The sequence below is a fragment of the Liolophura sinensis genome, chromosome 12 (assembly GCF_032854445.1).
Source record: "Liolophura sinensis isolate JHLJ2023 chromosome 12, CUHK_Ljap_v2, whole genome shotgun sequence".
NCBI lineage: Eukaryota > Metazoa > Mollusca > Polyplacophora > Chitonida > Chitonidae > Liolophura > Liolophura sinensis.
In genome coordinates this window covers 10,364,179-10,386,278 of record NC_088306.1, presented here as the reverse complement: position 1 = coordinate 10,386,278, position 22,100 = coordinate 10,364,179, and the positions used below count along the sequence as shown (strand labels likewise).

The 22,100-nt window shown below is 40.0% G+C and overlaps 1 protein-coding gene across 1 annotated transcript in view; it reads right to left on the bottom strand.

Moving 5' to 3' along the window:
• LOC135479682 (sodium/hydrogen exchanger 6-like) overlaps positions 1 to 22,100 on the bottom strand; it is a 71,092-nt gene that overhangs the window by 47,271 nt on the left and 1,721 nt on the right. Inside the window, exons 2-3 of the mRNA XM_064759586.1 lie at positions 21,535 to 21,746; positions 410 to 487 (exon numbers count right to left, since the gene is read on the bottom strand). Of these exons, the coding sequence (XP_064615656.1) occupies positions 410 to 487; positions 21,535 to 21,746 (290 nt within the window). The remainder of the gene's footprint in view (positions 1 to 409; positions 488 to 21,534; positions 21,747 to 22,100) is intronic.

Below are 22,100 nucleotides of genomic sequence, written 5' to 3'. Positions count from 1 at the left end.
GGTCAGATCGGTCATAAAGGTTTAGGGAACTATTTCCAAATCTAGAAATCATTTAACCCAAAACCCTCAGAAGTAGGGCAGCAGAGGCTTTAGATCTGCTTAGAACTTAAATCAAAGTTTACAGGACCATCATTGCTATGACAATACTGTAAATCTTCAACCTTTTCAACTACACTAAAGCACTTTCTTCAGTGGAATTTATGCATATAATGATAACGCAAACACCACCAAAAATAACTTGTGTTTGTGTCACTGGAAGCTTCATAAAACAGATTATTTCTTCACACCAAATAGTTCTCGCAAAATGTCTCAAATATTGGTAACGGTGGTCGTTGAAAAGTTTGCAGACTTGGGGTAATTCCTGAATACAATCCAATAAAATGCCCTTTTTGAGAGTACATGTACTTACCCTTTTCATACTGTATCCAGCGTTGAAGATGATCAGTGGCAGTAGTACATTGAAGAACAATTCAGGGTTAAAGGTCACCTTTATCAAGAAATAAACGAAACGGTATATGTAAATGATATGAAATAATAGACGCAACCAACAGACGTTGGCGCCTACATGTACATACTCTCCTTAAAGCGCATGCGTCACTCTCCAACTTTCGCATTACATCACTGCCACCACTAGACAAGCTTGGAGTCCACGAGACACATGTAGGCTTGTTTAAGCTCAGCCTTATCACATGTGACCTCCAATGGAACTATTTAATCAGCATTCATCAATAAAATTGCTTCAGGTTTTGATTAGAATCATGTTATACATACTCTGGATAAAGAGAATGTATGTGTATCAAGTATTGTTAGAGACAAAGGCTGAGGCAGATTGTTTGTGTTTTCTGACGTCACTTCCTGCCTCACCACCGTGGCCCTAGTGACCTTTACGTTGTTCAAGATTTCCGTATAATATTTAATACTGGTGACAGTGATGTAAAGTGCACGGTAGAGACTGACACTGTAAGGAGTATGCTACAAGCACAGCTACAGGTACATTTACACTAAACATCTCTCTGCCTACTACCAACATGTCATTCATTTGCATGTACGAACACTGAAATTCTGAACAATTAAACAGTTGTTCAAACAGTTCAAACGCAAAAAAGGGGGAAAAAAATTCATGATACAATAAATATATTTATTTATTTGATTGGTGTTTTACGCCGTACTCAAGAATATTTCACTTATACGACGGCGGCCAGCTTTATGGTGGGTGGACACCGGGCAGAGCTCGGGGGAAACCCATGACCATCCACAGGTTTACAATAAATCTAAATATAACACTTATACCAATGTATCCAAAATTCTTCACTATTCTAAACTTCCTGAAACAAGCCATACCACACGCTGATCAAGTTTTCTGAATATACATGTATACATTGGAATAATGTATAGTCTATACATTACACTCTACATTTTTATGTATTTTAGTATAAATGTGTACAAATTTAAAGAAAAAAAAACCCTTTTCATTTATTTGTTTGTTTATTTGATTGGTGTTTTAATACTGGTGAGAGAAAGCTGGGCGGAGCGCATGGGAAGCCCACCACAATATGCAGGTTGCTGGAAGACTTTCCCACAAACAGCAGGAGAGGAAGCCAGCATGAGCTGGACTTGAACTCACAGCGACCACATTGGTGAGAGGCTCCTGCGTCATTGCGGCGCTGGGACGCTAACCGCCATGGCCACTTCGGCCGCTTACACACTTAGGACTGCGGCCAGAACAGCTTAAGCTGGATTTGAACCCACAATTTACAGGCTCAACAGACATATAGCCCCTTAATATGAGCTTCCATATTGCAGCATGTTGACAGGAAGGTGTCTACTGGTACTGAAATGAATGGACAGTGGAAAAACCTGACGAACCCTAAAATGACCATAAAATTTTGTCCATGAATAACTTGCCCATTTTTCTAGAGTCTGAGAGTTCTGCTGATTTTAGAAAGGCGTGGTAAGGTTTGCTTGGAACATGGGATGATATTCTACTGGAAAATTGTAATTTTCAGCACCAAAAATAATAATTTTTATAATACAAGGGCTATAATACAAGGACTTTTTTCAAACACTCAAGTTAAATTTATTAGGCAGTACATGTATTTCCATAATTTGGGCTTTTTTAGGGTTTGCTCTAATTTGGGTGAAGCGTATCAAAATGTCCTTGCATTTGACCCTATATACATGTACATACACATGTGTATGTGTTACACATGTGTTTGTGGTACACATGTGTTTGTGGTACACATGTTTGTGGTACACATGTAAGCGTAGTACAGAGAATTCTAACAGTACAGTACTTCACCTAAAAGTTTGGTCAGTAAAACCGACACTTTCAGAACCGCATAATGATACTTTTGATGCCAACACTTCTGAGTTTATTCTGAATATTAAGACATAAATCAAACTATGTTTAAACTAAAATCTTAGTTACATCACTTTCCCTGTTAGTTGACACCAAAGCCAAGGCTTGCGGCACAACATAAGCTACGCCTTTACTTTGTAAATGCAGGCTAATAAATTCTTAATTTCATACAGTAACCGCAGGCCTAGATTTAGCCAGAATTTGAAATCAGGCTGTCTCGTTTCCAATTTTTTTCCTTTTTTTCCCTTTCTCTCCCATGTTAATTTTGTCAGAATAGCGTATCTCAAAGACACTGAGCTAAACCTATGCCAGCAGGGTGTTTGCATATTTCCTCCATGTACACAACTATGTGCTTTTACCTTGTTACTGTAGATAACGTAGATGTGAACAATGTAATCATGACAAAAGCAGATCTGTGTGATAAAACTGATGAGGTCACACAGTATGATGTGATAGCTAAATGTAGAGGAAAACTGTCACCTGCTATCTTTCATACACGACAGATGCACACAGCATCTACTCTTCCACATGGGCTCTATCTAAGAGTCATTTTGGTTCTGGGAAGCCGTTGGGCTCTCAAACTATTGGCCCCCAAAACTAAACGAGCTATATTAAAACTAAAAAGGAAATTAAACAAAATATGATGGTTTACTGATAAAAGTTAAGTTTTCATGTCAATTTTTTTTTCGTTTACAGACTTAAAAGCTCATAGAAAGCATCATTTTGAGTTGCATTTCTCCATATTTATTTATTTATTTATTTGATTGGTGTTTTACGCTGTACTCAAGAATATTTCACTTATACGGTGGCGGCCAGCATTATGGTGGGAGGAAACTGGGCAAAGCCCGGGTGAAAACCCACGACCATCCGCAGACTGCTGGCAGAACTTCCCACTTACGGCCGGAGAGGAAGCCAGCATGAGCTGGACTTGAACTCACAGAGACCGCATTGGTGAGAGGTCCCTTGGTCATTACGCTGCGCTAGCGCGCTAACCGACTGAGCCACGGAGGCCCCCTTTCTAGATATCACCAAGTATACATACACAATGGGTGATCATGGTGATATTATTTAATTGCTTCTCCATAAAGGTTTGCAAAGACTTTATAACAAAGCGTACGATATAAGACTTCTTACATCCTGCTTTCATCCATGCATTTAGTGTTTTAATAATGTCATACTGAAATTAGTATATTTCCTTATATACACATGTCACATTGTTTGGCAACAGGCTTCATCTATCTAAATGTATCTGCTCATGCATGAGTGGCATGATAGCTGACATAATTAAGGCAGTTAAGTTGGCAGTGGCCTCAGGGGAAAACCAGCCTACTATTGGCAGCCATGACTTCACTGATATATTTCGAATAGAAATGAAACTATTTTCAGGTTAAACACGTTAAATGAATTTACACAAGATCATATGAACACATAAGCAAATGAAAAACGAAAATACCACTAAAAACGACACATGTATATTCAAAATAAATTTGATTTAACTTTTATTTCAGATTCATTTTGCTTTACTGAATTAATGCAGTGTAATGTAGGAACTAAAGTTGGGCAGCATGGACAGCTTAGAGCATTTATAGTGTGGGCATGGTAGAGTGCCAGTCTTTCAATCTAAACAACCATATTAAGGGTTGGAGTGGCTTGTTAATGTGGAAGGGTGAAGCATACACTCAAATAGACATGTAACTTCACAAGAATTTCTCCTACAGCATTTACGGTGAAAATACAAAAAAAAAAACTCATGAAAAGCATTAAACTGATCAATATGGTCTCATAAAAGCCCAAGTCCTACAAAATTCAAGTAAACCACTCATTCTGTGAAAAAAAAAGGAGAGTAGGTTGAGGTACATAGTCCCTCTTATAGTTTTCTGTGGTCTTTCTGTTAAAATTCATTTATTCTGTAGTACTCTTTCACATAAAGTTTTATAGCTATGTTCCATGTATTAGGACATTTTCCTTTTTTTTTTTTAATTTTTCTTTCAACAGATATGCCGCATGATATATGATATTATATTGCATCAGATGTACACATAAACAAAGAAAAAGACTGCTACAGAAAACATACGTTAAAGTGAGGCACCGTTCATATGCGTGTAAATCATCTATGTACTAATACTACATATACCACTGGGCGGTATTCCCAATGACTGGTTATGCAAACATGTAATTAAATAAATAATATAAACACATATATATAATTTGGACTTTACATGGGGATATGTGGGAACATAACCTGGAAAAGACCGTTGCCATTGGTAGGGAAATAAATGGGGGTTTCAGCATTTACCCGTATATAGGAAGGACCATTCCATTATGTACAATAGGGGGTGTTGGGTTCAAAGGTCAAACCAAAAAGGCCCAGGGGTTAGACCAACCCAAAGCCTAAACTTACCGCCACAAGAAGGGTAGTATAGTAGGAGCAAGAATCACAACCTTTCTGTGAAGATGAATCAGGTAAGAAATAAACAGAAATCATGCCCCACGAGAAACGCTCGCAAACCCATGCAGACAATTACTGCAGTAAGTAAAAACTCAAATATAGTTTTTGTTTACTTTCTCGAAAGCTTTCCTCAGGTGCACACGTGCACCTTTGCCAAAAATAAAACACATTTTAGTTGGATGACCTGTAATAAAAGTTTTTTTAAAACAACAACTTCATGTATCCAGTCTATTGGACAGCCAGGTATGTGTCCGAGGATACCATATAATGTGAACCAATGACCTTAGAACCCTGCATGGCCTTGGTTTCTACCACGAGAATGATGGGGACCTTCAGTGGCCTTATTATATTAAAATCCAGCATATTCTGTAGTTTTTAGGTTGTAAATCACTATATTTAGGGATCCCGTTCTCCCGAACGGGATCCCTATTGTAATCGTTCTGTTTTTTCTTATTATTAGGGATCCCGTTCTCCCGAACGGGATCCCTATTGTTATTGTTCTGTTTTTAGGGATCCCGTTCTCCCGAACGGGATCCCTATTGTAATCGTTCTGTTTTTTCTTATTATTATTATTATTATTATTATTATTATTATTATTTTTTTTTCACCGACTTTGTTCGCATGGAAACTTTTTTACCGTTTAACATACAGGTCTGAAATTTTGCACACATATTCTGGCGGTGAATACCTCGGGACAAATTCTCCACTTTTTTGCCATGTCACGTGGTTCGGACGCCATATTGGATTTTGTGTAAAATTTTTAAAAATCTTCTTCTCCAGAACCACTGAACCGATCGGTTTCAAATTTGACATGCTGCTAGTAAGTTACGAGTTCTTTAAAGTTTGCGAAAATGGTTCACTTCCGGTCAAAATTCTGGAAGTTCGCCATTGGTCGAATTTATGACGTCACAAAAAGTTCTCAAAGTTCAAATGTTCTTAACGTATTCTGATGTATCTTGAGCTGCTGATTCTGAATCTGCTTGTATTTTTTGCATATCTGTGTAACTTTTTGAGATATTAGCAAAAAACTCAAAAAAGTGACGTAACTTCAATGACCTGTAACTCGAGATCTGTGGCAGCTAGAAATGTGCAACCTGCACGAAATTGTAGCCCAAGACATGCTCTTTCGAGCATTCGTCAACAGATTTGAGCTCCGATCAATAGTTTTTTCGCTACAAGCGCTTAAATCACAACACCGTTTTTTGAATAAAAAAGACGGGAATCCTATTGCTTTAACATGGAGTTAGATGGGGACTGGACTGGGTTTGTAGTATTTGACCTGATGCTTTCGGCTACACTGTCCGTGATCTTCCGAAACAGGTTTAGGATGACATTGATTCCAGTTCCCATCTAACTCGAGTACTCTATTAGAAGGCGTAGACATCTAACTACAACAGCAAACGACATGGACCTGTAAAAGTTAGCTTTGTTTTGCGCAGACCTCGTGCTCTTTACTATACGTTAAACAGGCCAGGGTGATTAACAGATATGGACACGTGAACTGGTCCAAGTGCTGACTTTCCAACGATGGCCGAGCTATCAGTGGAGCAGTGAGTCTGTGCATGGCATATCGTGGATTGAGATGTGAATGTACAAACCTGCTGTTACACTGGTCGTGTTTTTGCGTTATTTCTTACAATTAGCGGGCTAAATCTGTCGAGGAACGACCGTTTTTCACTGGGCATAGCGTAGCATCATCAAGGTCGCCTATCTATTTGAGGGAATTCAAATGATCAGCCGACTGCCTCAGTGACAAACGGTGTAAGGTCGCAAGGTAACTTTGAAAGCCGTGTATGTGGAACATGTGTCCTTCGAACACAGAACATGAAGGGGAAAACCTCATCGATCCGATCCGGGATCCCGGCCTAGGATCTGCTATTCGCAGATCCATTCTAGTTTCTTATTATTATTATTATTATTATTTTTTTTTTTCGATTTTGTTAGCAGCAGAACTCCAACACCGATCAACACAGAAGTTCAAAATTTCGTACACATAATCTAGGGAAAATTTTCTAGGGGTATATTTTTTCTTTTTTTGCTATGTCACGTGGTTCGGCCGCCATATTGGATTTTGTGTAAAATCTTTAAAAATCTTCTTCTCCAGAACCACTGAACCGATCGTTTTCAAATTTGACATGCAACTAGTAGGTCACGAGTTCTATAAAGTTTGCGAAAATGGTATACTTCCGGTCAAAACTCTGGAAGCTCGCTATTGGTCGAATTTGTGACGTCACAAAAAGTTCTTAAAGTTCAATTGTTCTCAACGTATTCTGATGTATCTTGAGCTCCTGATTCTGAATCTGGTTGTATTTTTTGCATATCTGTGTAACTTTTTGAGATAAAAACAAAAAACTCAAGAAAGTTACGTAAGTTCAATGACCTGTAACTCGAGAACTATGACAGCTAGAAATGTGCAACCTGCACCAAATTGTAGTCCAAGACATGCTCTTTCGATCATTCGTCAACGGATTTTAGCTCCGATCAATAGTTTTTTCGCTAGAAGCGCTTAAATCACAACACCATTTTTTGTTTAGAAAAAGACGGGAATCCTATTGCTTTAACATGGAGTTAGATGGGGACTGGTCTGGGTTTGTAGTATATCACCTGATGCTTTCGCCTACACTGTCCGCGATCTCCAGAAACGGTTGTAGGATGACATTGATTCCAGTTCCCATCTAACTCCAGTAATCTGTTAGATGGCGTAGATATCTAACTACAACAGCAAACGACGTGGACCTGTAAAAGTTAGATTTGTTTTGCGCAGACCTCGTCCTCTTTACTATACGTTAAACAGGCCAGGGTGATTGACAGATATGGAGATGTGCCGTGGTCCAAGTGCTGACTTTCTAACGGTGGCCGAGCTATCAGTGGAGCAGTGAGTCTGTGCATGGCATGTTGTGGATTGAGATGTGAATGTACAAACTTGCTGTTACACTGGTCGTGTTTTTGCCTTATTTCTTACAAATAGCGGTCTGAGCCTGCCAAGGAATCACAGTTTTTCACTGGGCATAGCGTAGCATCATCAAGGTCGCCGATCTATTCGAGGGAATGCAAATGACCGGCCGACTGCCTCAGTAACAAACGGTGTAAGGTCGCAAGGTAACTATGAAAGCCGTGTTTGTGGAACATGTGTCCTTCGAACGCAGATCATGAAGGGGAAAACGTCATCGATCAGATCCGGGATCCCGGCCTAGGATCTGCTATTCGCAGATCCATTCTAGTTATTATTAGGGATCCCGTTCTTCCCGAACGGGATCCCTATTGTTATTGTTCGGTTTTTTCTTATTATTATTATTATTTTTTTTTCACCGACTTTGTTAGCAGCAGAACTTTAACACCGTTCAACATAGAGGTCTCAAATTTTGCACAAATAATTTGGCGGAGATTTTGCAGGGGTATATTTTTCTTTTTTTTTTTATGTCACGTGGTTCAGCCGCCATATTGGATTTTGTGTAAAACTTTTAAAAATCTTCTTCTCCAGAACCACTGAACCGATCGGTTTCAAATTTATCATGCAGCTAGTAAGTTACAAGTTCTTTAAAGTTTGAGAAAATAGTTTACTTCCGGCCAAAACTCTAGAAGATCGCCATTGGTCGAAATTGTGACGTCACAAAAAGTTCTCAAAGTTCAATTGTTCTGAACGCATTCTGATGTATCTTGAGCTGCTGATTCCGAATCTGCTTGTATTTTTTGCATATCTGTGTAACTTTTTGAGATATTAGCAAAAAACTCAAAAAAGTTATGTAACTTCAATGACCTGTAACTCGAGAACTATGACAGCTAGAAACGTGCAACCTGCACGAAATTGTAGCCCAAGACATGCTCTTTCGATCAATCGTCAACAGATTTGAGCTCCGATCAACAGTTTTTTCGCTAGAAGCGCTTAAATCCCCAAACCGTTTTTTGTTTAGAAAAAAATGGGAATCCCATTGCTTTAACATGGAGTTAGATGAGGACTGGACTGCGTTTGTAGTATTTGACCTGATGCTTTCGGCCACACTGTCCGTGATCTCCCGAAACGGTTGTAGGATGACATTGATTCCAGTTCCCATCTAACTCCAGTACTCTATTAGATGGCGTAGAGATCTAACTACAACAGCAAACGACGTGGACCTGTAAAAGTTAGCTTTGTTTTGCGCAGACCTCGTCCTCTTTACTATACGTTAAACAGGCCAGGGTGATTGACAGATATGGAAATGTGCCCTGCTCCAAGTGCTGACTTTCTAACGATGGCCGAGCTATCAGTGGAGCAGTGAGTCTGTGCATGGCAGGTCGTGGATTGAGATGTGAATGTACAAACTTGCTGTTACACTGGTCGTGTTTTTGCATTATTTCTTACTAATACCGGGTTAAGCCTGCCAAGGGACGACTGTTTTTCACTGGGCATAGCGTAGCATCATCAAGGTCGCTGATCTGTTCGAGGGAATGCAAATGACCGGCCGACTCCCTCAATGACAAACGGTGTAAGGTTGCATGGAATCTTTGAAAGCCGTGCATGTGGAACATGTGTCCTTCGAACACAGAACGTAAAGATGAAAACGTCATCGATCCGATCCGGGATCCCGGCCTAGGATCTGCTATTCGCAGATCCATTCTAGTTAGGGATCCCGTTCTCCCGAACGGGATCCCTATTGTTTTCGTTCTGTTTTTTCTTATTATTATTATTATTATTATTATTATTTTTTTTTCACCGACTTTGTGAGCAGCAGAACTCAAACACCGTTCAACATAGAGGTCTCAAATTTTGTACACACAATCTGGCGGTGATTTTCCAGGGGTATATTTTTTGTTTTTTTCTTAAGTCACGTGGTTCGCCCGCCATATTGGATTTTGTGTAAAATCTTTAAAAATCTTCTTCTCCAGAACCACTGAACCGATCGGTTTCAAATTTGACATGCAGCTAGTAGGTCACGAGTTCTTTAAAGTTTGCGAAAATGGTTTACTTCCGGTCAAAATTCTGGAAGCTCGCTATTGGTCGAATTTGTGACGTCACAAAAATTTCTCAAAGTTCAAATGTTCTTAACGTATTCTGATGTATCTTGAGCTGCTGATTCTGAATCTGCTTGTATTTTTTTTGTATCTGCAAACCTTTTTGAGATATAAGCAAAAAACTCAAAAAAGTGACGTAATTTCTATGACCTGTAACTCGAGAACTATGGCAGCTAGAAATGTGCAGCCTGCACGAAATTGTAGCCCAAGACATGCTCTTTCGAGCATTCGTCAATGGATTTGAGCTCCGATCAATAGTTTTCTCGCTACAAGCGTTTAAATCACAACACCGTTTTTTGATTAGAAAAGATTGGAATCCTATTGATTTAACATGGAGTTAGATGGGGACTGGACTGGGTTTATAGTATTTGACCTGATGCTTTCGGCTACACTGTCCGTGATCTCCCGAAACGGTTGTACGATGACATTGATTCCAGTTCCCATCTAACTCCAGTATTCTATTAGATGGCGTAGAGATCTAACTACAACAGCAAACGACGTGGACCTGTAAAAGTTAGCTTTGTTTTGCGTAGACCTTGTCCTCTTTACTATACGTTAAACAGGCCAGGGAGATTGACAGACATGGATATGTGCCCTGGTCCAAGTGCTGACTTTCTAACGATGGCCGAGCTATCAGTGGAGCAGTGAGTCCGTGCATGGCAGGTCGTGGATTGAGATGTCAATGTACAAACTTGCTGTTACACTGGTCGTGTTTTTGCGTTATTTCTTACAAATAGCGGGCTAAATCTACCAAGAAACGGCCGTTTTTCACCGGGCATAGCGTGGCATCATTAGGGTCGCCGATCTATTCGAGGGAATACAAATGACCGGCCGACTGCCTCAGTGACAAACGGTGTAAGGTCGCATGGAAACTTTGAAAGCCGTGTATGTGGAACATGTGTCCTTCGAACACAGAACATGAAGGGGAAAACGTCATCGATCCGATCCGGGATCCCGGCCTAGGATCTGCTATTCGCAGATCCATTCTAGTTAGGGATCCCGTTCTTCCCGAACGGGATCCCTATTGTTATTGTTCTGTTTTTTCTTATTATTATTATTATTATTATTATTATTATTATTATTATTTTTTTTTTTCGATTTTGTTAGCAGCAGATCTCCAACACCGTTCAACATAGAAGTTTAAAATTTTGCACACACAATCTAGAGGAAATTTTCTAGGGGTATATTTTTTTATTTTTGGCTATGTCACGTGGTTCGGCCGCCATATTGGATTTTGAGTAAAATCTTTAAAAATCTTCTTCTCCAGAACCACTGAACCGATCGTTCTCAAATTTGATATGCTACTAGTAGGTCAGGAGTTCTTCAAAGTTTGCGAAAATGGTTCACTTCCGGTCAAAACTCTGGAAGCTCGCTATTGGTCGAATTTGTGACGTCACAAAAAGTTCTCAAAGTTCATACGTTCTGAACGTATTCTGATGTATCTTGAGCTGCTGATTCCGAATCTGCTTGTATTTTTTCAATATCTGTGTAACTTTTTGAGATATCAGTCAAAAAATCAATAAAGTTACGTAACTTCAATGACCTGTAACTCGAGAACTATGACAGCTAGAAATGTGCAACCTGCACGAAATTGTAGCCCAATACATGCTCTTTCGAGCATTCGTCAACGGATTTGAGCTCCGATCAATAGTTTTTTCGCTACAAGCGTTTAAATGACAACACCGTTTTTTGTTTAGAAAAAGGTGGGAATCCTACTGCTTTAACATGGAGTTAGATGAGGACTGGACTGGGTTTATAGTATTTGACCTGATGCTTTCGGCCACACTGTCCGTGATCTCCCGAAACAGTTGTAGGATGACATTGATTCCAGTTCCCATCTATCTCCAGTACTCTATTAGAAGGCGTAGAGATCTAACTACAACAGCAAATGACATGGACCTGTAAAAGTTATCTTTGTTTTGCGCAGACCTCGCCCTCTTTACTATACGTTAAACAGTCCAGGGTGATTAACAGATATGGACGTGTGCCTTGGTCCAAGTGCTGACTTTCCAACGATGGCCGAGCTATCAGTGGATCCGTGAGTCTGTGCATGGCATGTCGTGGATTGAGATGTGAATGTACAAACAGGCTGTTACACTGGTCGTGCTTTTGCCTGATTTCTTACAATTAGCGGGCTAAGTCTGCCAAGGAACGACCGTTTTTCACTGGGCATAGCGTGGCATCATTAAGGTCGCCGATCTATATGAGGGAATGCAAATGACCGGCCGACTGCATCAGTGACAAACGGTGTAAGGTCGCAAGGTAACTTTGAAAGCCGTGCTTGTGGAACATGTATCCTTCGAACAAAGATCATGAAGGGGAAAACGTCATCGATCCGATCCGGGATCCCGGCCTAGGATCTGCTATTCGCAGATCCATTCTAGTTAGGGATCCCGTTCTCCCGAACGGGATCCCTATTGTAATCGTTCTGTTTTTTCTTATTATTATTATTATTATTTTTTTTTCACCGACTTTGTTCGCATGGAAACTTTTTTACCGTTCAACATACAGGTCTGAAATTTTGCACACATATTCTGGCGGTGAATATCTCGGGACAAATTCTCCACTTTTTTACTATGTCACGTGGTTCGGACGCCATATTGGATTTTGTGTAAAATCTTTAAAAATCTTCTTCTCAAGAACCACTCAACCGATCGGTTTCAAACTTGACATGCAGCTAGTAAGTTTCGAGTTCTTTAAAGTTTGCGAAAATAGTTTACTTCCGCTCAAAATTCTGAAAGTTCGCCATTGGTCGAATTTGTGACGTCACAAAAAGTTCTCAAAGTTCAATTGTTCTGAACGTATTCTGGTGTATCTTGAGCTGCTGATTTCGAATCTGGTTGTATTTTTGGCATATCTGTGTAACTTTTTGAGATATGAGCAAGAAAGTAAGAAAAGTGACGTAATTTCAATGACCTGTAACTCGAGAACTATGACAGCTAGAAATGTGCAACGTGCACGAAATTGTAGCCCAAGACATGCTCTTTCGAGCATTCGTCAACGGATTTCAGCTCCGATCAATAGTTTTTTAGCTACAAGCGTTTAAATGACAACACCTTTTTTTTGTTTAGAAAAAGACGGGAATCCCATTGCTTTAACATGGAGTTAGATGGGGACTGGACTGGGTTTGTAGTATTTGACCTGATGTTTCGGCCACACTGTCCGTGATCTCCCGAAACGGTTGTAGGATGACATTGATTCCAGTTCCCATTTAACTCCAGTACTCTATTAGATGGCGTAGAGATCTAACTTCAACAGCAAACGACGTGGACCTATAAAAGTTAGCTTTGTTTTGCGCAGACCTCGTGCTCTTTACTATACGTTAAACAGGCCAGGGTGATTGACAGATATGGACATGTGCCCTGCTCCAAGTGCTGACTTTCCAACGATCGCCGAGCTATCAGTGGAGCAGTGAGTCTGTGCATGGCAGGTCGTGGATTGAGATGTCAATGTACAAACTTGCTGTTACACTCGTCGTGTTTTTGCATTTTTTCTTACTAGTAGCGGGCTAAGCCTGCCAAGGAACGACTGTTTTTCACTGGGCATAGCGTAGCATCATCAAGGTCGTCGATCTATTCGAGGGAATGCAAATGACCGCCCGACTGCCTCAGTGACAAACGGTGTAAGGTCGCATGGAAACTTTGAAAGCCGTGTATGTGGAACATGTGTCCTTCAAACACAGAACATGAAGGGGAAAACGTCATCGATCCGATCCGGGATCCCGGCCTAGGATCTGCTATTCGCAGATCCATTCTAGTTATTATTATTATTATTATTTTTTTTTTTCGATTTTGTTAGCAGCAGAACTCCAACACCGTTCAACATAGAAGTTCAAAATTTTGCTCACATAATCTAGCGGAAATTTTCTAGGGGTATATTTTTTTTTTTTTGGCTATGTCACGTGGTTCGGCCGCCATATTGGATTTTGTGTATAATCTTTAAAAATCTTCTTCTCCAGAACCACTGAACCGATCATTGTCAAATTTAAGATGCCACTAGTAGATCATGAGTTCTTTAAAGTTTGCGAAAATGGTTCACTTCCGATCAAAACTCTAAAAGCTCGCCATTGGTCGAATTTATGACGTCGCAAAAAGTTCTCAAAGTTCATTTGTTCTGAACGAATTCTGATGTATCTTGAGCTGCTGATTCCGAATCTGGTTGTATTTTTTGCATATCTGTGTAACTTTTTGAGATATGAGCAAAAAACTAAAAAAATTACGTAATTTCAATGGCGTTTTAATCGAGAACTATGGCAGCTAGAAATGTGCAAATTGCATGAAAATGTAGTTCAAGACACGCTCTTTCGATCAGTCGTCAACGGATTTGAGCTCCGATTAATAGTTTTCCCGCTAGAAGCGTTGAAAAAACAACACCGTTTTTGTTTAGAAAAAGAAGGGAATCCTATTGCTTTAACGTGGAGTTAGATGGGGAATGGACTGGATTTGTAGTATTTGACCTGATGCTTTGGGCTACACTGTCCGTGATCTCCCGAAACCGTTGTAGGTTGACATTCAGCTATACAGTACTATATTAGATGGCGTAGAGATCTAACTACAACAGTAAACGGCATGCAACTGTGAAAGTTAGCTTTGTTTTGCGTAGACCTCGCCCTCTTTACTACACGTTAAACAGGCCAGGGTAATTGACAGATATGGACATGTGCCGTGGCCCAAGTGCGGGCTTTCTATTGATGGCCGAGCTATCATGAGAGCCGTGAGTCTGTGCATGGCGTGTCGTGGATTGAGATGTGAATGTACAAACTTGCTGTTACACTGGTCGTGTTTTTGCGTTATTTCTTACAAATAGCGGGCTAAGTCTGCCAAGGAACGACCGTTTTTCACTAGGCATAGCCTAACTTCATTAAGTTCGCCGATCTATTCACGGGAATGCAAATGACCGGCCGACTGCCTCAGTGACAAACGGTGTAAGGTCGCATGGAAACTTTGAAAGCCGTGTATGTGGAACATGTGTCCTTCGAACACAGAAGATGAAGGGGAAAACGTCATCGATCCGATCCGGGATCCCGGCCTAGGATCTGCTATTCGCAGATCCATTCTAGTTATTATTATTTTTTTTTCACCGACTTTGTTCGCATGGAAACTTTTTTACTGTTCAACATACAGGTCTCAAATTTTGAACACATATTCTGGCGGTGAATATCTCGGGACAAATTCTCCACTTTTTTGTTATGTCACGTGGTTCGGACGCCATATTGGATTTTGTGTAAAACTTTTAAAAATCTTCTTCTCCAGAACCACTGAACCGATCGTTTTCAAATTTGACATGCAGCTAGTAAGTTACGAGTTCTTTAAAGTTTGCGAAAATGGTTCACTTCCGTTTAAAATTCTGGAAGCTCGCCATTGGTCGAATTTGTGACGTCACAAAAAGTTCTCAAAGTTCAATTGTTCTGAACGTATTCTGATGTATCTTGAGCTGCTGATTCCGAATCTGGTTGTATTTTTTGCATATCTGTGTAACTTTTTGAGATATAATCAAAAAACTCAAAAAAGTTACGTAAGTTCAATGACCTGTAACTCGAGATCTGTGGGAGCTAGAAATGTGCAACCTGCACGAAATTGTAGCCCAAGGCATGCTCTTTCGAGCATTCGTCAACAGATTTGAGCTCCGATCAATAGTTTTTTCGCTACAAGCGTTTAAATCACAACACCGTTTTTTGTTTAGAAACAGACGGGAATCCCATTGCTTTAACATGGAGTTAGATGGGGACTGGACTGGGTTTGTAGTATTTGACCTGATGTTTCGGCCACACTGTCCGTGATCTCCCGAAACGGTTGTGGGATGACATTGATTCCAGTTCCCATCTAACTCCAGTACTCTATTAGATGGCGTAGAGATCTAACTTCAACAGCAAACGACGTGGACCTGTAAAAGTTAGCTTTGTTTTGCGCAGACCTCGTCCTCTTTACTATACGTTAAACAGACCAGGGTGATTGACAGATATGGACATGTGCCCTGGTATAACTGCTGACTTTCTAACGATGGCCGAGCTATCAGTGGAGCAGTGAGTCTGTGCATGGCAGGTCGTAGATTGAGATGTGAATGTACAAACCTGCTGTTACACTGGTCGTGTTTTTGCCTTATTTCTTACAAATAGCGGGCTAAGTCTGCCAAGGGACGACCGTTTTTCACTGGGCATAGCGTAGAATCATCAAGGTCGCTGATCTATTCGAGGGAATGCATATGACCGGCCGTCTGCCTCAGTGACAAACGGTGTAAGGTCGCATGGAAACTTTGAAAGCCGTGTATATGGAACATGTGTCCTTCGAACACAGAACATGAAGGGGAAAACGTCATCGATCAGATCCGGGATCCCGGCCTAGGATCTGCTATTCGCAGATCCATTCTAGTTTCTTATTATTATTATTATTATTTTTTTTTCACCGACTTTGTTAGCAGCAGAACTCAAACACCGTTCAACATAGAGGTCTCAAATTTTGTACACACAATCTGGCGGAGATTTTCCAGGGGTATATTTTTTGTTTTTTTCTTAAGTCACGTGGTTCGGCCGCCATATTGGATTTTGTGTAAAATCTTTAAAAATCTTCTTCTCCAGAACCATTGAACCGATCGTTCTCAAATTTGACATGCAGCTAGTAGGTTACGAGTTCTTTAAAGTTTGCGAAAATAGTTCACTTCCGGTCAAAATTCTGGAAGCTCGCTATTGGTCGAATTTGTGACGTCACAAAAAGTTCTCAAAGTTCAATATTTCTGAACGTATTCTGATGTATCTTGAGCTGCTGATTCTGAATCTGCTTGTATTTTTTTGGTATCTTTAAAACTTTTTGAGATATGAGCAAAAAACTCCAAAAAGTGACGTAATTTTAATGACCTGTAACTCGAGAACTATGGCAGCTAGAAATGTGCAACCTGCACGAAATTGTAGCCCAAGACATGCTCTTTCGAGCATTCGTCAACAGATTTGAGCTCCGATCAAAAGTTTTTTCGGTAGAGGCGTTTAAATGACAACACCGTTTTTTGTTTAGAAAAGATTGGAATCCTATTGATTTAACATGGAGTTAGATGGGGACTGGACTGGGTTTGTAGTATTTGACCTGATGCTTTCGCCTACACTGTCCGTGATCTCCTGAAACGGTTGTAGGATGACATTGATTCCAGTTCCCATCTAACTCCAGTATTCTATTAGATGGCGTAGAGATCTAACTACAACAGCAAACGACGTGGACCTGTAAAAGTTAGCTTTGTTTTGCGCAGACCTTGTCCTCTTTACTATACGTTAAACAGGCCAGGGAGATTGACAGATATGGATATGTGCCCTGGTCCAAGTGCTGACTTTCTAACGATGGCCGAGCTATCAGTGGAGCAGTGAGTCCGTGCATGGCAGGTCGTGGATTGAGATGTGAATGTACAAACTTGCTGTTACACTGGTCGTGTTTTTGCCTTATTTCTTACAAATAGCGGACTAAGTCTGCCAAGAAACGACCGTTTTTCACTGGGCACAGCGTAGCATCATTAGGGTCGCCGATCTATTCGAGGGAATACAAATGACCGCCCGACTGCCTCAGTGACAAACGGTGTAAGGTCGCATGGAAACATTGAAAGCCGTGTATGTGAAACATGTGTCCTTCGAACACAAAACATGAAGGGGAAAACGTCATCGATCCGATCCGGGATCCCGGCCTAGGATCTGCTATTCGCAGATCCATTCTAGTTAATCTTGAATTTTGTGTTACAGTTCTGGTTAACCAATTCCTGTTTTTTGTTTACGTGATTAGGCGGGTGGAAGAGACCCAAGATTCAAAATGTCACGGAAACCCCCACACCTTGTCAAGCACCAATCAAAATCTCCTCCATATAAATATGTATTTCATTGGTGTTTTACGCTGAAGTCAAGAATATTTCACTAAACGACATTAGCCAGCATTATGGTGGGGGGAAAACAGGCTCTGGGAAGCTCACCACCATCAAAAGGTTGCTGGGCAAACCTCGCCACATATGGACAGAGAGGAAGCTCCTGATTGGTCAAAAAAAAGTGCCAAACCAACAGAAGTTGAATCAGATCCTAAGACCTTAAAGTGAAAGACAGCACCTGACTAATGTTTATTTCCACTGAAAGACTATCATTCAAAGTATCCTAAGCCGGGATTACATAATTTCTTTAGATTTTTGTGCACAGCAATTAAAGTTTTCAGTGAAGCTTCGACCTGACACATCTTCAGCAAGTCTCTAGTTCTCTAACATCATCTAACAGGTATTTTCCGCACAATAGTCTAAGCAGTACATCTTATGGCAGATTAAAGTTGTGGTCTTTGACAATGAAGGCCCAAGTGATAAATATTGTTTTCTCGGAAATTGAACACAATGGAAGAATATTTCTTCCACTGCATGAACTTGATACAGGAAGCCTACCATATCATTTACAAGGAACTCCAGGGAGCCTGTTTAAATAGCCTAGCTGCAGGTGTACAGCTGAGGTATTCCTGGTTCACTTCGTAGCCTCCAGAGAGGCTGTGCTGGGGATTCAGTTGAACCCTATTAAATACTTACAAAATTACAATAGGATTATTGTACGACTAGATTGCGAGAAAAAATTAAATTCTTCAGATGTAATAAATTCAGAGAATAAAAATATATAATTAAAGTAAGATTTATTTTAAGTAAGATGTCCAGTGAGATGTCCCATGAGATGTCCAGTGAGATGTCCCATGAGATGTCCAGTGAGATGTCCCGTGAGATGCAGTCTTCTCATTCCCATAAACCTTCCGCATCCCTAATGAATTTTGCACTAATGCTGATATTTGTTATTTAGAAACTGCTGACGTAACGCTAAAATGAGCAACACAACATACATTTGGGGAGATGAATGCGGTTTGGCCCAAGACGGTGTGCTACTGTCTGACATAATTTGATACCAACGTTGAATATTGCACGACTTGTACATCAACTGATTTTAGGCCTCTGTTTGTGCGTATATGATACAGACCCGTTCCACAAGGCTTCATGGAATGACTGTTCGGCTACACGTAACTAAATCGTTGTAAACGATCTCAAACTGATGTCTTATGCAGTAGTTCTGTGTTATCATATGTCACTTCATGGAGTGAATGAGTAAAGGCGACGTCACAGCTTAGACCGCGAAATCTGATCCCAACGGGTTTGATTGGATAAAATTCTCACGAAATTCAGACAAATTCTGACTCACACCAGTCATTTGTACTGTATTGTCATTTTGTTCTACACGTTATTCAGTGAAATCTCATTAAAATAATAAAGTATGATACTTTTTAGAAAGCTTGAGTATTCTGCTTTCGACTGAAATATGTTTTAGTCAGGTGCTGTCTTGTCCAGGAAAGGAAAAGAAAAAGCTGAAATGAAATAAATATCAGACGATCTAATCATTAAAATCTGTCCAGAAGAATAGTTTGATATATATGTGTTTTCTTCTGACCACAGGCAAGAAAGATGGTTTCAAAAAGTCAGATTCTATTATGGTCTCTTGTGATCCAGAGGGTAGAAGCGACGTCACATCCTTACTTATAGCTGGAAATAATTCCATCTAAGGTGTACTCGGCCAATGTATTCAAAGATCTATACTTGTATGTATGGTATGAATGGTATATACTGGTATGAATCCCAATATGGTCAGAAAAGGCCACCATAGAATCTGATGTTTCAAATTTATGAATTTACTAGGGTGATTAAAATCCCAAAAAAAAAAATAATAATAATAATTCAAATGATAATTTAAGGTACTTCAACAGACATATACATGAGCTTCATGTCAGTGATATCTTAGCCTTTAATGGTCAAGGATCGAGGAACTTTCACGAGGAGCAATCCACAGTCTTAATAGCCAGGAGGGCCTCACTTCCTGTTTGGAATGTGATGGATGCAGATAACAGTTCTGACCCATCGACTGACCATACTCCTCGCAGTGCTCAAACTACTCCTCACACTCACTTTTACACTTTCATGTGATAAAAAGCCACCATTACATGAAGGCTGACAACTACATGTCTGTCAACCACATGTAGCCCCGGGTATCCTTTATTTATTCGCCTTACGTACTGCTCAATTTATGGACAGTCATCTATAAACATTGCCTTAGCTGTCCATTAGAATCCCTTTGTGAATCCTTGTAATATTCATTAATATTCATTTATTTTACTGATGCTTACTGCCGCACACGAGAAAATTTCACCTATACGATGCGGCAAACATAATTGTGGGAGGAAACCTGGCAGGGCCGGAGGAATCCTTTTAACAGATATAGAGGGAGGTTGCCACAAAGTTTTGTGTTTTTTGTTTTTTTTAACACACATTTCTGCCTCATTACTCAAATCCAAGTGACCATCACATTATTCACAATTTCTGTACAAAATTGGGTACATATAGTAAAGGCGGAGGTAAAGTAAGTTTAGAGAGGGAGTATGCACTGCGAGGAGTATGCTTACTGATTATAATGGCTGCTCTCCACAAGCCTGGCCTTCGACTGCATTACCATCTTGTTACATGTATCATATGGCATGCAGTTGACTGGGGTTGTAATCATTATATTTAATGGTATTTTACATGTATGCACACCTATTTCCATGCCTTGTCCCAGGTATCGTTTCCAATCCTAATACAAAATGAGACTTCCATGTGGCATATAAACACCCAGGTTGGTGCTGACGACACAAAGAGTTTAACCCTGAGTCAGAAACCTTCTGTTAAACTGATACCCCCATGTAAACAGGACATAGTTTTGCTTATACTGTATGTCCGGCGTTTATGTCACCAAGTCTAACTGGTGTCAATGAAACTGTACTTTAACACGTAGATAAACTGCACCATTAGGCCTTCATTACCCAACAGTTACAGTATTTATTTGTTTATTTATTCGATTGGTGTTTTACGCCGTACTCAAGAATATTTCAATTATACACCAGCGGCCAGCATTACGGTGGGAGGAAACCAGGCAGAGCCCGGGGAAACCCACTACCATCCACAGGTTGCTGACAGACAGTTACAGTAAGTTACAGAAGTGTGTTGTACATCTGAGAGTTACATACATACAAGTGTAGCAAATGATTTTTTCATTGGTGATTTTCGCAATGCACAAAAGTACGCCACTCATATGGCGGTGATCAGTATTATGGTGAGAGGAAACCAGGCAGATCTCACAGGCAAATAATGATTATCTCCAGGTTAAGAATTACAGTATTTGAAACCAAATGCACAGATTTTTCTAGACACAGACATATGGCCATGCATGTTTTCAGAAATTGCAAACAAAATGACAGTAGAGAGTATATGACAGCAAAGTTCTACACATAAATACACAACCAAAATAGCTGTAATTTCAGTACACATACACATAGCTAAGATTCTATAAAACCACTGGCTCCGGGATCATGAAGCAATCTCAGATTTAAGTTAAAATTTCAAATCACTTCAAAATTGATATGTCTTACATAACAAAGGCAAAATTGTGCTTAACAGCAGAAATTCAGGATAAGTTATTGTCAAACAAATTTCAGCTAAAATTACGGAAAGGAAGATACCAAATATAACAACTAAGTCTAAGATTGCTTCATGATCCCGGGGGCTTGATGATTAAATGACACATGAAATGACAGTAGAACAAATACACAAATGACAGGTTTTTACTACGTGTACAAACACAACCGAAAAGCCAGTGTACATGTAATCTCAGTACACACACATACATGTATAGCCACAATATTATTAATTCCACTGATGAATAAATGCTTACCGTCCTGGGCAACGTTGATTCATCCTCTGGCACGCTAACCTCTCCGTAATAATCATACTGGATTCTCTTGGAGCTTGAATTATTTTGCACATCATATGAGATAAGCACGCTTTCTGGAGCATTCTCAAAATAGTAGGTCTCATTTACAATAACTGCACTTGGGATTTTGCTGTTTTGAGTTGTGTATCGTATGATAGCCCCTACAATTAAACCTGCACAATAAAAAAAAATAAAAAAACATACATATAAAAGGCTATAAACCACAGTTTTATTTAATTTTAATTTGATTATATGTTCAACGTCATACTCTAAGACTTTTTCATGCCTTACGGGCATTATGGGTGGAGAGTGCCATGACTTTACGGTAGTTGATAGACTGAACATACATCTTGCACAGCTGGGTTTGTCAGCTGAACGGTGAAGTTAACAGCTACCATAAAACCATGTCCTTTTGCTGTGTCAGTTTGTGATAGCCGCCACTTTATCCCACATAAACCTGTGAGAACTTGTGAGACTCTGGAAAACCTGATTCGCCTAGAATTGATCTTACTTTGGATCTACTGTGG